Source organism: Dipodomys ordii, unplaced genomic scaffold, assembly GCF_000151885.1.
Source record: "Dipodomys ordii isolate 6190 unplaced genomic scaffold, Dord_2.0 Scaffold23, whole genome shotgun sequence".
NCBI lineage: Eukaryota > Metazoa > Chordata > Mammalia > Rodentia > Heteromyidae > Dipodomys > Dipodomys ordii.
In genome coordinates, this window is record NW_012267239.1 from 6,761,128 (window position 1) to 6,777,388 (window position 16,261).

The 16,261-nt window shown below is 47.4% G+C and overlaps 1 protein-coding gene across 1 annotated transcript in view; it reads right to left on the minus strand.

The window, feature by feature from the left end:
* The window catches only part of Svop (SV2 related protein homolog (rat)), a 39,545-nt gene that overhangs the window by 5,545 nt on the left and 17,739 nt on the right, over positions 1-16,261 (minus strand). The window contains exons 7-12 of the mRNA XM_013014347.1: positions 10,438-10,501; positions 10,001-10,126; positions 7,525-7,653; positions 5,772-5,845; positions 2,188-2,264; positions 936-1,043 (exon numbers count right to left, since the gene is read on the minus strand). Of these exons, the coding sequence (XP_012869801.1) occupies positions 936-1,043; positions 2,188-2,264; positions 5,772-5,845; positions 7,525-7,653; positions 10,001-10,126; positions 10,438-10,501 (578 nt within the window). The remainder of the gene's footprint in view (positions 1-935; positions 1,044-2,187; positions 2,265-5,771; positions 5,846-7,524; positions 7,654-10,000; positions 10,127-10,437; positions 10,502-16,261) is intronic.

The following is a 16,261-nucleotide window of genomic DNA, read 5'->3' on the forward strand; positions in this document are numbered from 1 at the left end:
AGTGGCGCTGTAGCTCAAGTGGTAGAGCGCTCGCCTTGAGCTGAAGAACTGAGAGACAGCGCCCAGGCCCAGAGTTCAAGCCCCACCACCGACCAAAAAAAAAAAAAAAGATTGGGCAGATATATGGCAATGTTTACAACAGGTTTGCTGCTCCTAAGTTTGGGGTCCACCAAGCTGATTTGTATATAGTTCTGAGGGGGGCGGGTCCCCCAAGGACTGTTCTTCAGAAGTTACGAGGTGCTGGACGCCAGGCACCAGTGGCTCACACCTGAAATCCAAGTACTTGGGAGGCTGAGAACAAGAGGATTGTGGTTTGAGGCCAAACTAGGTTGAAGAGTTTGAGAGTTCCCTGCTCAATACATAGCTGGGTACCATGGCACCTGCCCATCATCCTAGCAATGTGGGAGGCTGTGATTGGGAGGATTGTGGTTTGAGACTCCATCTCTACCTAGGGAAGCTGGATACAAAGGTGGGCTACTGGGGAGATGGTGGGTGCCCTCCTTAGTGTCTCTGCTGTCCTGTCTCTCATGTGTGTGATCCTTTGTGATGTCATCCACCATGCAGTCCTCCAGGGCTGCTGTGAGCTCACTGAACGTCTCTTCTTTCTATACTATCCAGGCTCAGGTATTTCATCAATGCACTCATATACTCAAGCTGTGTTGTGAAACTATCACATGTTCATCATCCACCCAGGCTTCTTCTTCATTGTCCAGGTAGAAATGGGGGCAAGGAGACACTGACAGCAAGGTCCTATTCTCTCCACAATAGATAACCATTTGCTAGAGTAGTCCTCATGCCTCCAACCCAGGAATCTTCTGCCAGCATGCATGACACTAAGAAGGCGTGATAGCTTCCAAGAAGGATGTATCTGTCACCCCAGCGCCTCAGGAGGCTGAGATCTGAGGATGTCTGGCCTCACCTGACACCGGCCTCACCTGGGAACTCGGACAGCGTGGTCCACAGCAGGTCCATGTAGTCCTCTTCAGTGAGGTACTCACAGGCCAGGCTGCACTTTGCTTCTACTGCCTTCTTCCGGCTGGAAACTAGGAGAGGAGCCAGAGGGAGGAAGAAGAGCGTGCAGTGTGGAATCATCCACCTGCCTGCACCCCACCCTTCCTCCCTGCACCTGATCCAGAAAGAGGACAGGAAGTGTGACAGGCTTGGAAGCAGACAGCAGAGCTCTGATGTGTATTCTCCTCCTCCTCCCCCTCCTCCTCTTCCTCCTCCTCCTCTTCTTCCTCCTCATTATTATTATTATTTGGTGCTGATACTGGGGCTTGAACCCAGGGCCTAGACACGATCCCTCAGCTTTTCTGCTCAAGGCTGGCACTCTACCATTTGAGTCACATCTCCACTTTCAGTTTTTTGGTGGATAATTAGAGATAAGAGTCTCATGGACTTTTCTGCCCAGGCTGGCTTTGCACTATGATCTTCAAATCACAGCCTCTTGAGTAGCTCGGATTACAGTCATAAGCCACCAGAGCCCAGCACGCCTACTTCATCAGTTTACTCGAGCAAACCTGCAGACAGTGAATGGCACATTTCCCTTCATTACTACAACTAGCACATACTATTGCTGCTTGCTTTGAAATTGCCTTCCTGTCTCAAACAGCAGCATTGTGTGGGCAACACTGAGCACATTTACTATCTGGCCCCCAATAGGGCTTTCTTATACCCCATTGGATCTTCTGCTTAGCACAAACCTGTCCACTTGTGGCAGGATGGATGGATAGACAGACAGAAAGACAGACAGATAGATGAGGTGACAGGAAAATTTAGTATACACACACACAGTGTGTGTTGGTGACTCACGCCTATAATCCTAGTTACTCAAGAGGCTGAGATCTGAAAATCATGGTACAAAGCCAACCTGGGCATGGAAATTCATGGCACTCTTATCTCTAATTAATCACATACACACACAGCCAGAAGTGGAGTTGTGACAGGAAAAAAAAAAAGATTCAGGACAGTGCTCAGGCCCTAAGTTCAAGTCCCAGTACCAGCATCAAAAAAAGAAAGAAAGAAAGAAAAACTGGGCCGAGAGACAGAAATTGGGAAGCTGTGGGACTCCCGCCCCTTAACCCCTTCTCCTGTGACAGGCCCCATGACAAGGTCAGCCCGTGTCCTGGAAGCCGTGGATCTGGGCCCCGGAGAGCACACGCCAGCGCAGGGTGGGGAGGTACTCACTGCCGCAGACGTCCCCAGCCTGGAAGAGCTCCGTGGTGAGCAGCACTAACCCGTAATAAGAAAACGCATTGGAAAACCTGTCGGGAACAAATAAGATCAATGAAGGGATGAGGAGAGAAAGCCACACCAGAGCCGCATCCCCTCCCCTGAACGCCCCCCCTCTGCCCCCTTCCCAGCGCCTGGCCCACTGGGGACCAGTCTTTGGACCACGCTGGGTCTCTAGGGCTTGGCTGGAGGTCTTGAGCAGGAAGTTGGCAGGCACCCAGAATCATGGTGTGAGGAGGGGGAGTGCTCCTGTGCCTTAGGAGGACCAGAATCTATGGTCTATTCCACACACCCCTTTCTCAAGGCTGTTTCCCTAACAGGGAAAACATTGGCGCCAGGCACCAGTGGCTCATGCCTGGAATTCTAGCTACTCAGGAGGCTGGGATCTGAGGATTCCAGTTTGAAGCCAGCCCAGGCAAACAAATCAGAGAGACTTTTTTTTTTTTGGTTGTTTGTGAGGCTTGAACTCAAGGCCTGGGCACTGACCCTGAACTCTTTTTTTTTTTTTTTCTCAAGGCCAGAGCTCTAGCTCTACCACTTTGAGCCATAGCTCCATTTCCAGTTTTCTGGTAGTTGGAGATAATCTCACCAGGACTCTCCTGCCCAGGCTGGCCCAGAACCTCCATCCTCAAATCTCAGCCTTCTCAGCACGAGCTACCAGTGATAGAATCTGAGAGACTCTTCAATTTATCAGCAAAAAAAAAAAGCTGGAAATGGAGGTGTGGCTCAAGTTGGTAGAGCACCAGCCTCGAATGAACAAGCCATGAGGACATAAACTTTGAGTTCAAGCCCCAGTAAAGAAAGAAAAACTGGGCTGAGAGACAGAAATGGGGAAGCACACGAACATTTGTTTCTCTGGGGACAAAAATTTTGGAAGCTAACAGACTCAATGATATCTGTCACAGCTTCTGGATCAACCTGGTGAACTTGGACACGAGTGTAGAGTTTCTGAGTGCAATGACACCTTGCTCATTTCTTGTTTTGGGTTTTTTGTTTGTTTGTTTGCCAGTCTTGGAGCTTGAACTCAGGGCCTGGGCACTGCCCGAGCTTCTTCTGCTCAAGACTAGCCACTCTACCACTTGAGCCACAGCACCACTTCTGGCTTTTTCTGTTTATGTGGTACTGAGGAATTGAACCCAGGGCTTCATGAATGCAAAGCAAGCACTCTACCACTAAGGTCCCATTTTCTTGGGGTTGTTACGATTTGTGCCAGCAAATCTAGTAATTATTATTTGTTTTTGTTGGTCATAGGGCTTGAACTTGGGGCCAGGTACTGTTTCTGAGCCTCTTTGTGCTCAAGGCTAGCGCTCTACCACTTGAGCCATAGCACCACTACCTGGTTTTGAGTAGTTAATTGGAGATAAGAGTTTCACAGACTTTTCTGCCTGGGCTGGCTTCAAACCACAATCCTTGGAACCCAGACTTCTGAGGAGCTAGAATTACAAGCTTGAGCCACTGTCATCTGGCCTAGTAATTTCAATGCACCAAAAAATTCAAGACTTCAGTAGTATTGGCCCAAGTGAATTATTACTCTCAAAGGTAGGCCTTCTTAACTCTGTCCCTTCTTAAAACTCCAGCAGTTTAGCTGGGCACTGGTAGCTCATGCCTGTAATTCTAGCTACTCAGGAGGCTGAGATCTGAGGATCACGGGTGCAAAGCCAGCCTGGGCAGCAAAGTCCATGAGACTCTTATCTCCACTGAACCACCGGCGCTGTGGCTCAAGTGGTAGAGCACTAGCCTTGAGCTGAAGAGCTGAGGGACAGCGCCCAGGCCCAGAGTTCAAGCCCCATGACTGGAAAAAGAAAAACAAAACAAAACAAAACAGCAGTTTCCACCTCTGTACTGGGCTCTCAGCTGCTGTAAAAAAAACAAAAACAAACAAAAAAAAACAAGCACTGGTGAGGTTGCTTCAGCTCCTAGGAACTGCAGGGTAGAGCTGGAGCTGGGTTCTTTGCATTATCAAAGCAGTTCTTACTTCTTCTCTATAATTGACCCCCTAGGGCTACTCCCTATTAATTAGCACCCTCTGCTCAAAGGTGAATAGGAACATTGAGACTAAGTTAAAAAAAGAACACAAAACCCTTAAAGCCAGGCTGATTTCCTTACACTGTAGATGCTCCCCAGGCCTATTTCATAGAAAGAGAGTTGGGAGAATGGCTGGGATTTGATTTGTTGTAAAGAGGAAGGTAATTGCTCCCTGCAAACACCGCCCCTCCCCCAATCCTCCCCTATGGAACAATAGCTGAATGGAAGTTCCAAGAATGGCCAGGTGCTCCAGGTGGGTCTTTAAACTATGGGTAGGACCCAAGGTGACAAAAGAAATAGCACAAATACTAAACCTTATTGTGGGAAAGAAATCCCTTTCAAGTTTCCTTTCACTTGTTTTGATTTTAACCTAGTATCAGTTTCCTGCTATTGAATCTGTAACCTCTTCCTCTCCCTCAGTCGCTTAAATACAGAGGCTCATTGTCTTGACAAACTGTTAGTGTGGCTACTCATTTTATTTTTATGGTCAGTTGTGGGGCTTGAACTCTGGGCCCAGATGCTGTCCCTCAGCTCTTCAGCTCAAGGCTAGTGCTCTACCACTTGAGTTACAGCACCGTTTCCAGTTCTCTGGTGGTAATTGGAGATTAGAGTCTCACAGACTTTCCTGCTCACGCTGGCTTTGAACCATGATTCTCAGATCCCAGCCTCCTTAGTAGCTCCTTACAGGTGTGAGCTACTGGCACCCAGCTTTAGTGTGCCTACTTTTTACTGGAAGATCTTATTTTATTTTGGGGGACGGTAGTCCTGGGGCTTGAATTCAGGGTCTGGTTGTTGTTTCTGAGGTTTTGCGCTAATACTCTACTACTTGCACCACAGCAACATTTCCAGCTTCTTGGTAGTTAATTTGGAGATAAGAGTCTCACAGACTTTCTTGCCTGGGCTGGCTTGGGACTGTGATCTTCAGGTCTCAGCCTCCTGAGTAGCTAGGATTGCAGATGTGAGCCATGGGCACCCTGCTCCACTGGAAGCTCTCTTATCTGTGGCCTGCAATTAATGTTTTCCTTTAAAGCAAAGATCAAAGTTTTTCTTTTAAAAGATACAGATCAGGGCTGGGAAGGTGGCTCAGTGGTAGAGTGTTTGCCTTGCATGCTTGAGGCCCTGGGTTCGATTCCTCAGCACCACATAAGCAGAAAAAGCCAGAAGTAGTGCTGTGGCTCAAGTGGTAGAGCGCTAGCCTTGAGCTGAAGACCTAAGGGACAGCGCCCAGGCCCAGAGTTCAGGTTTCAGGACGAACTGATAGAAAAATAAACAAACAAATAAATAAAAGATATAGATCTAAGCCAGGTACCTGTGATTCGTGCCTGTAATTCTAGCTACTCAGGAGGCTGAGTTCTGAGGTTAGAGATTCAAAGCCAATTGAGGCAGGAAAATCCATGAGACTCTTATTTCCAGTTAACTAGCAAGAAGCCAGAAATAGCATTTTGGAAGGCAGCAGTGGGCCAGAGGGGGAGGGGGGCAGGGGGGGAGCCGCATGGGTTAGAAGCCCATCTTACCATATGAACCACAACAGCAAGGTTGTCCATCTGAAATGTGGCGTGAAAAGGTCCCTCATTTTGCCTCGGTCTTCCTGTCTCAAGACAAAAGTGTGCTATCAATTCTCTCCTCCAGGATGTGTGGGTACACACCGGTGGCCTAACGCCGGTGCCTACCCATCTCCAGGAACAAGAAGCCAAGACTCAAATCCATACTGTTCAGCCATGAAGCCTGCGCAGCTGAGATCCACCAAAGGTCCAGGAGCCTTGCTTCCCTGAGCCTGGAGTTTGGGATCAGACCCATGGAGGGACACACACACACACACACACACACACACACACACACACACACACACAGAGCCAATTCTAAGTCAAAGTCAGCAATCAACATGCCACAAAGACAACCTATTACCAGTCATTTGCCAAAAGATTGATTAGCGACTCACTCATTTGCAAGTTTTATATAATTGCTAACAACCTGTCAGTACTAAAGAACTTTTTCAAACCTTAGCTTTATCATGTTCCACAGAAACACATGTGCTATAACCGTGATGATAGTCTTCTCAGATATACAGAAATGTTTGCTATTTAGATATGCTAAAAGTGGGGGGAAAGATTATAGGTGGTTAAGTCTACTTTAGTCACCAAGAAAAATACCTTTTCATTTTCTGTGAAGTTTTTTTTTTTTTTTTTTCAGGGAAGGAGGGCCTGTACATGCTGGACAGTGTAGTATTTAAGCCCCACCCAGAACTTTGTTTCTTTTTTGTTGTTGTTGGTAGTGGGGCTTGAACTCTGGGCCTGGGCGCTGTCCCTCAACTCTCCAGCTCAAGGCGAGCACTCTACCACTTGAGCTACAGCGCCACTTCCAGTTTCCGGGGGGTTAATGGAGATAAGAGTCTCACAGTCTCTCCTGCCCGGGCTGGCTTTGAACCGCGATCCTCAGATCTCAGCCTCCTGAGTAGCTAGGATTACAGGCGTGAGCCACCAGCGCCCGGCTAAGAACTTTGATTCTTTATTTGTTTATTTCTTTGGATAGGGTCTCATCATCTTTGCCTGGGATCGGCCTCAAACCTCGATCATTCTACCTCTACAATCCTCCTATCTGTACCTCCACTCAGCTGGGATTATTACAGCAAGTATAGACTCATGAACTTTCCCTCAGGCTAGCCTCAGACCTCGATCCTCCAAATTCCTACCTCTGGAGTTGCTAGAATCCCAAGCTTGTGTCTGCCTGGTCTTTTTCCTGCTTTTTTTATTTTTTAGACAGGCATTTAACTCATGCTGGCCTCCAACTCCTGATCTTCCTGCCTCTGCCTTTCCAAGGACTGGAATGACAGGCATGTGCTACCATATGGGGCGGGGGGGGGGGGGGGAGGGCACATTTCACTTTCTAATGTGGTTCTGTTGTGCAGTATTCATCCATCCATCACATTGGCTAGACGTGATCAGCACTACAAGGTAAACACAGGAGCCGATGCAGGTACAGGACTCATTTGTGGACACCACATTTCTCTCTCACTGGCTAAATTCTCCTGGTAGCATTTTCGGAAGTCGACGGTGGAAATAGAAATCGGAGTTTGCCCAATTCCCCTCGGCAGGTCCAGCCTACCGCACCCCACCCACTTCTGGCTCATACAGATGCACACCCAGCACTCATGCAAATTGCCCACACGTGCACCTCCCCCTCCCCCCCCCGCATGTGTGTGAATAGTCGCACCTCGGCTGTGTGCATGCATGGACACATGGCCCCCGCATCGGTGGGTGAGACACTGACCTGCCTGGAGATGACGAGCTTCCCCAGTGGCATGGGCGCTCCATTTTCCGTTGCTATCCTCTTCAAGGTGGCAATGGCCTTTTCTTGGTTTCCAGACAGCACATCGTACCGCGCACTCTCCGGCAGCCACTGAGGAGGACAGGAGACACCGGTGTGGCTGCTCAGGGTGCCACCAAACACGCTGATCTATGAGAGGTCTCTAAGAGCAGACTCCAGGCACCTGGGGGCAAATGCTGTCTTTTCCATTGTATTCTATGGATTCCTGACCTGGGGTCAGTGACTTGATCTCTCTGCCTCCATCATTTCTTCCTTCCTTCCTAACCTCATAGGCTTGTGGGGAGGATTGTGTGGCGATTGTTATGGTCATGGCTGTTGTCAGATTATTCAATGCTGCTTTCAGAGATGCAGGTAAGGATTGAATTAAAAGAACCACTCTCCACTCCAGCCCCCTCCCCCCCCAAATCTCACCCAAGAGAAACGCTCCCTAACCTGGGCTCTGCCTCTTTTCCTAACCTTTAAGCCTAAATGGGAGTCCCAACCCCAGGGGACCACTTCTTCCAAATAAAGCCATATTGAGCTATGAAATAGGTAGCCGGGAGTAGTTGAGAAAAGCATGGGCCTGGGATCAGAAAATCTGGTTCAAATTAAGAGGGGTGTGTGTGTGTGTTCTTGTTTTTGTTTTTTTGTTTTTTGTCAGTCATGGGGCTTGAACTCTGGGCCTGGGTGCTGTCCCTCAGCTCTTCAGCTCAAGGCGAGCGCTCTACCGCTTGAGCTACAGTGCCACTTCCAGTTTTCTAGTGGTTTATTGGAGATAGGAGTCTCACGGTCTCTCCTGTCCGGGCTGGCTTTGAACGGCGATCCTCAGATCTCAGCCTCCTGAGTAGCTAGGATTACAGGCGTGAGCCACGGGCGCCCAGCTTGTGTTCTTGGTTTTTGTTGTTGTTGTTTCTTTTCCTTCATACCCTTTGACAGGTGTGTCACCTCCCTGGCCTGTTTCTTCCTCAATGACACAAGGATGTGGCAGATACGGCTAATGCCCATCAAAGTTCATGCTTCCCTCACCGAAGTACAGAACTGCCCTTGACTAGGGGGCACCTAGCTAGATTTCCCAGCTTCCCTTGCAGCTAGGTGGGGCCATGTGACTTGCTGCCACCAATGGCATGGAAGCAGGCAGGCGTATATAATCTCCATTTTCCTTTCCCAGGCAGTAATCTGCACATAGAAAACTCCAAGGGTCCAGAGGATAGCAGTCATAAGCTGGAAAGAAAACCTGGACACAGAATCCCACTTTCCCTGCCAGCAAGAAATAAAATTCTCTGTTAAAATACTAAGTCTGTGGAGCTGGGAAGGTGGCTCAGTGGTAGAATGTTTGCCTTGCATGCATGAGGCCCTGAGTTCGATCCTCAGCACCACATAAGCAGAAAAAGCCAGAAGTGGCACTGTGGCTACAGTGTTAGAGCACTAGCCTTGAGCTGAGGATCTGAGAGGCAGTGCCCGGGCCCAGAAGTCAGGTCCCATGGCCTGCAAAAAACAAAAACAAAAAAAAAAAACAAAACCAAAAATATTGAGTTTGTGGCTTTATCTATTATAAGAACTGGTATTGCTGGGCGCTGTGGTGGATCACACCTATAATTCTAGCTGTTTAGGACACTGAGATTTGAGGACTGAGGTTTGAAGCCAGCCCAGACAAGAGAATGTATAAGACTCAAGTATCTTCAATTAAACAGCAAAAAACCAGAAAAGGAGCCATGGCTCAAGTAGTAGAGTTCCAGCCTTGAGCAAAAAAGTGAAAGGACAGTGCTCAGCCCCTGAGTTCAGGCCCTAGGCCTGACACCAAAAACAAAACAAAAAGCTTTTGTCATCCTGATACAGGGGCCTAATATCCCCCCCCCCCCGTGGCCAATGGGAAGAATAAACATCAGAACACATGCACAGAGCCTGTGGAACTGTTGAGCTCAGTAAATATGAATGCCTATTGTCCTCATTGGGAATTATTGTAATATTTTTCAGACGTGAGAACCATCCATTTATAGGCTTATTTGGAGCTTCACTCGCTGTAAAGTGTTTCATGCATGCGTTCTACACATGAAATGATGAATGTCTGGGGTGTGGTTTATGTGAGGCAGAGACAGAGCATTTGAGCTCCTGCCTGAAGTCCACTACTGAATCGTCTGTCATGTATCTATCCCTCTGTTTTCCTCAAGCCGGTTTGAATTAGGTTTCTGTCACTTGGGACTCAAGGCTCCTAATGAATCCAATACAGTCGCATTAAGCGTACATCTATCTTGCAATGAGGGGGGTCAGTGTTTGCCCCATCTCCAGCTCTCTCTCCCAAAGCATCCATCTGAAGGGAAATCAAATATTCCTTGGGTCATTTTCAGGTTAAAAGAAATAATCTTAAGAGGAGGCTCTACATCCTGCAACCAAAACAGTGCACAGTGAAGGCCCAGGAAGGAGAGGCTCCAAGGATACCCACGAAGCACAGAACAGCAAAGAGGAGGAGCGGGACGGCCGAGAGGACCAGCAGCCAACGCCAGCCCAGGCTGGGCATCACGAACACAGCCAGGGCGACCTCGAACACTGTCCCGATGGCCCAAAAGACCTGCGCAGGAGAACAGGGCTCAGCGTTAGAGGCTGGGGGAGCGTGGCCCACACAGTGAGCAATTTGGGGGGTGGTCACCGTGGATGAGGGAATCAGGTGAGAAAGGAGCCACTGGAGTTGGCAAAAGTCAGAGTGGCTGACCCTTTCCGACAGCCTGTATGATGGATGGCCTGGTTGGTCCCTGGTGCTGCCCATCTCCCGAGGGTCCCGCCCACACCAGGGCTATTTTTCTTCAGCTGATCTTTCAGCTCAGGACTCTTGGCTAGCATCTCCCAGGGAATTTCCAATCTCTGGAAGCCCAGCCACCTCACCTCGATCAGCAAAATACACTTGGCTCTGGATTTCATGGGAAGAAATTCAGCATACAGTGTCACCCTAGATGAAACAAGGAGATAGACAGGCTGTATAACTAATGTATGCAATAGTAGTAGTAAAGACATTGGTGCTGTCCCCTAAGCTTTGCTGCTCAAGGCTAGCACTCTGTGAGCCACAGCTCCATGTCTGGTTTTCCAGTGATTCATTGGAGGTAAGAGTCTCATAGACTTTTCCTGCCCAGGCTGGTTTTGAACTGTGATCCTCAGATGTCAGCCTCCTGAGTAGCTAGGATTACAGGCGTGAGCCACCAGCACCTGGCAGTAAATACATACATACATATATATATATATATATATATATATATATATATATAAGTACATAATAAAATGTCAAGAATAACTTTGAGAAGTTGGGAACCAGTAAGTCATGATTGTAATCCTAGCTTCTCCGGAAACCCAGATCTCAGAATGATGGATGGAAGCCAGCCCAGGCAGGAAAGTCCATGAGACTCTTATTTCCAATTGGCCACTAAAAAATGCTGCAAGTTGCATTGTAGCTCAAGTGGCAGAGTGCTAGCCTTGAGCAATAGGAACTCCGGGACTATGCCCCAAATTCAAGACCTAGAACTAGCAAAACAAAAACAAAACCAAAAAATTCTTCTACCATGGACCTACCTTTACCCCTACTTCATACCATTAGTCAACCTAATGACAATTACATGTTTGATTTGCAGACCTACTGTGTGCCAGGGAGTTTCACATCGTTTGGTAGCATTTACAGGGAATGAGGCAGGTGATTATAACTTCCACTGTATGTGTCTGTGTGTCTGAGTGTCTATGTGTCTGTGTATCTTCCAGCTTCACCTTCATATCTGCATCTATGTCAGAAAAGCTGCTCTTGTCCAGGACTGTAAGTCTAATAAGTTACAGACATAGAAGCAACCCTCAGATGCTTCCTTATTTGGATATGTTGCAGCTATAAACAAACAAACAAACAAATCTTTAAGCTCAACCTTTTGTGTGCACACAATTTCCTGAGGAGGGTTCTCTAAATAGAGAGTGAGTCAGAGGCTGCGCTGTATTTTTAAGGCTTTTGATATAGACTAGACAAGAAATTGCTCCGATTTCCACTCCTTCTGATACCTCTCTTCCCATACCACGAGCAATCTCTCTATCTAGACACCAAGATGCAGAGGCAAATTGAAGAGATTTTTAATACTTACCATGCCTGGCTTCTTTGACATCTTATTCCATTTTGCAAATGTCGTGCTTATATTATTTTTAAAATTAATCATATTAAAATGTGAGGCACATTGCCTTTCGCCCAACAAAACAAAGTCCAACTACTCACGATGATGCAAAAAAAAAAATGTCCCTAATACATTCTACGGACAAAGTTATTCCCATCCTCAGAGGTCAAGGATTTGTTTTTTTGTTTTGTATAACCCAGGAAGTATTTGTGTGTGTTCCCACTTTATTGCCTCTTATTTTGGTTAGGAAGTATGGACCAGAGTGCATAGTAACTGCCAAGCAATTGAGGGAGGCCTAAGTGATCTTCTCTCCACCCCATGGCTTCCGCTAGCGCCCCCCCCCAGAGCCACAGCTGTCAGCAGTTACTAAGCCACAACCCCAGGACCGCCTTCTAAGTCCATCTCCAGAGGAGCTGGGATTATAGAGGTCAGCCACCATGCTGGGTCTCCCTGACTTCATTCTTTTTTCTTTTTTTTGCCAGCCCTGGGACTTGAACTCAGGGCCTGGGCACTATCCCTGAGCTTCTTTTTGCTCAAGGCTAGTACCCTACCAGTTGAGCCGTAGTGCCAGTTCTGTTTTTTTTCTGTTTATGTGGTACTGAGGAATCGAACCCAGTGCTTCATGCATGCAAGGCGAGCACTCTACCACTGAGCCACCTTCCCAGCTCCATGACGGCATTCTTTTAATAGCCGAACGGTCTTCCTAATTAGGTTTTGCTTTTTACTTCCGGCCGTAGAGGGTGTTAGGCCAATGAGCTCCCTTCCCGTAGCTTAGTATGCTCCTTCCCTTCTCCACAGCTGAGCATGTGCCTTTCCAAGGTAACACTAGGCTCATGTAGTAAAAGCAGTAAATAATCAGCCAGTAAATAATCAGCCTCCAACCCCCTCTACCTTGGGAGGGCAACAAGAGCCCCTTAAAGTGACCTTCTGGTCGGGACAGCAGCCACAAATCTAGTCCGCCATGATGAAGCCCCTGGCCCTCAGATCCACACCAGGGTGTCTGCCTTCTAGCCCCTTCTAGCCCCTCCTAGACCTCCTAGGTAATATAGGTCACCCCAGACAATAGCTGGCGCTTCTTCTCACTTCTCCCTGTGAGAAGGGGTCTTGCCAGCCCCTCTCCCCGCAATAAATCTTTTCTTTGTTCTTTGTACCTGGATGTCTGTGTGGTTTTTCTGGCAAAGCCTAAAATATTCTAACAGGGGGTCTGAATTTCAGGACTCAGACTCTACCATTTGGCTATACTCTGGGCCCTTTCTGTTTAGCTTTATTTTTCAGATAGTATCTTTCTTTTTGTTTTGGGCCTGCCTAGAACAGCGATCCACCTACCTCCACTTCCCACCTAGCCAGGATTAAACGAGTGTGCACCACCCTACTTACTGGACCCCGTAGATTATTTTTCAATGTCTTCCTTTTGGCATCTAGGCCACACCCGCAAAACCTTTCCCTGCCATTGTTGGGCCCACATTCTCGGCTGTTATTTTCAGCTACTCATTATGAAAACAAGCTGCTGGATTTCCACCCAAAGGAATGGCAATTATTAACAATCAGGCGGATGGATAAAGGAATGAGCAATAATGAAATTAGCCATGCCAAGAAGCAGCTGATTCCGGAATAAATAAATCGCCTGGCAAATAAGCACATTTTTACAGCACAGGGCAATTGCAGAGTTGCATTTCATTCATGTGCTTGGAAAGAAGAAATGACCCATGACTTTCATTTGTCATTTCTTTGGAGGAAAGAGTGGAGTAAACATGGGTCTAGGGGGGTTGAAGGTGTAGCTCAAGTAGTAGAGCACCAGCTAATGAGTGAAAACAAGCATCAGACACTGAGTTCCAGTCCAGGTCTTGGACAAAACAAACAAACAAACATGGGTTTCTGAGCCAATCAGAGGCAGGTCTCAAAGGCAAGCCTTCCAAGTGTAGGTATGGTTTCAATAGTAGAACACAAGCCATGGGTGGGAAAAATCAAGGTTTTGGTGGAAAGCTACGTAGGGTATTAATTTCTTTCTTTTTTATTTTATTTTATTTTTTGGTGGGGGGGGGTCATGGGGCTTGAACTCTGGGCTTGGGTGCTGTCCCTCAGCTCTTCAGCTCAAAGCAAGAACTCTACCACTTGAGCCACAGCACCACTTCCGGTTTTCTGTTGGTTTATTGGAGATAAGAGTCTTTCCTGCCTGGGCTGGCTTTGAACCACAATCCTCAGATCTCAGCCTCCCTGAGTAGCTAGGCACCAGGCTTAGGGTGTTAACTCCTCCTCCTCCTCCTCCACCTCCTTCTTTTGCTTTCTTATGCTTTATTTCTTTTTTTCATTAATTTCTTTACTTACTTAGATGCTGAGGATGAAATCCAGGCCTTTAGGCCTGCTAAGTGAGCACTCTACCTACTGAGCCACACACACCCAGGGCTGGGTGGGTACTTAGCATCCCGACCAGCTAGCACTCAGATAGGGAAACCTTGTCAGCGGCTCTGCTGCTGCACATGGCGCCCTCTGCTGGAAGGAATATGCTATCTGTCCCGTCAAATCTAGCTGTGAGCAGAAGCTTTTACTAGTTGCAAGATTAGATGGCAGAAGTGGCGCTGTAGCTCAAATGGTAGAGCGCTCGCCTTGAGTTGAAGAGCTGAGGGACAGCGCCCAGGCCCAGTGTTCAAGCCCCACGACCGACAAAAAAAAAACTATAAAAAAGATTAGATGGCAGAAGGCTTTGCTGTCTCAGATCCTAGCTGTCCACTGAGAGGCCTACAGGGCAGAGACAAATAGGACATGGCCTTGCTGGACTCACCAGCCCTGATCTCACCCATGGGTTGATGGAAGATTTAGGAAAGACTGCTCAGTTCCCCAGTTGCTGAACTTGGGAGCTAAAGAAATCATTGTCTTCATCCATGATGGTTGTGACAGTTTATCACAAGGCAAAAAACTGACCCGGCACTTCACCCTGTGGCTGTCTGACCTTAAGCATTGATCCATGGGAATCGCCGGGTTACAGTGGGCACTGTCATTAGTAAATGTTATACTTGTTTTTTTTTTTTGGGTCCAGTTGTGGGGCCTGAACTCTGGGCCTGGGCGCTGTCCCTCAGCTCTTCAGCTCAAGGCTAGCGCTCTACCACTTGAGCCACAGCGCCACTTCCGGCTTTTTTCTTTTTGCTTATGTGGTGCTGAGGAATCAAACCCAGGGCTTCAGGCATGCAAGGCAAGTGCTCTACCACTGAGCCACCTTCCCAGCCCTATACTTGTTTTTTTTATCACCACTGTGGATTCCTTAACTCTAGGGGAAAGACAGGAAGGAACATACAGAGCAAGGGGAGGAGGGACACGAGCAGAGGAATTGGCTTCCCATCACTAATATGATTTGTATTTCTTTATTTATTTAGCCAGTCCTGGGGCTTGAACTCAGGGCCTGGGCGCTGTCCCTCAGCTTCTTTTGCTCAAGGCTAGCACTCTATCACTTGAGCCACAGCACCACTTCCAGCTTTTTCTATTTATGTGGTACTGAGGAATCGAACCCAGGGCTTTGTGCATGCTAGGCAAGTACTCTATCACTAAGCCACCTGCCCAGCCCCGTGATTTGTATTTACTGATGCCCAAATCACAGCAACTTTTATATAAGGTTCAGGTGTGTCCCCGAAGATCTTTCAACTCACAGCAAAGTCTTTAGAGGGTGGAAATTTAATCCAGTACTGTGTCTAGAAGTGAGAGCTTTGGGGAGGTGGTTGGAGTTATTATCTAACTCCCCCAGTGAGAGCCTCCCATGTTGGAACCCTGGTAGATGCAGAAAAAGAAGAAGAGAAGCTAGGTGCTTGGACCCCAGCCTGTGATTAACTACTTGGGAGGCAGAGATCAGAGGATCAATGTTTGAGACTAGCACAGGGAAAAAAAGAAAAGCTCCTAAGACTCCATCTCAATTAAACACACACACACACACACACACACACACACACACACACACACACACACACACACAGAGCCAGAAATGGAGCTACGGCTCAAGTGGTAGAATGCTAACATTGAGCAAAACAGCTCAGGGAAAGCCCCCAGGCCCCGAATTCAAACCCCAAGACCAGCAAAAATAAAAATTAAAAAATAAATCAACCTTCATTAGCAAGGGAAAACAGACTAATACACTCACAAAGACTTCCAGATATTACTGAGTTGTTTTTTTTTTTTAAGCTACACAGAACAATCTTATTCAGATGGTGTGGGGAGCAGCCATGATTGGGTAAAGCTATTCTAAATGAATGAGAATGGTTAATTGCATTTAATTGCATAAAATATCTCCAACTAAGTGCCTCCCAATAATGAACATTAGGGAGTCATTTTTATAACTAATAAGAACGTTGTCTAATTAAGACATAATTGTTTTTATGTAAAGTGCTAAAGAGCGGGCAGTCTCTGGGGTGGCTAAGTATTTCTTCTGTAATTTTGCATGCAGTTTTTGTTTGCCCTGGGTTTTGTTTGAGCTGGGTCATGGAGTCATGAAGGGACAGGGTGTGGAGACTCAAATCGTAGCTTAACTGGATCGCCACTGCTCACACCTGTAACCCTAGCTACTCAGGAGACTGAGGTCTGGGGATTGA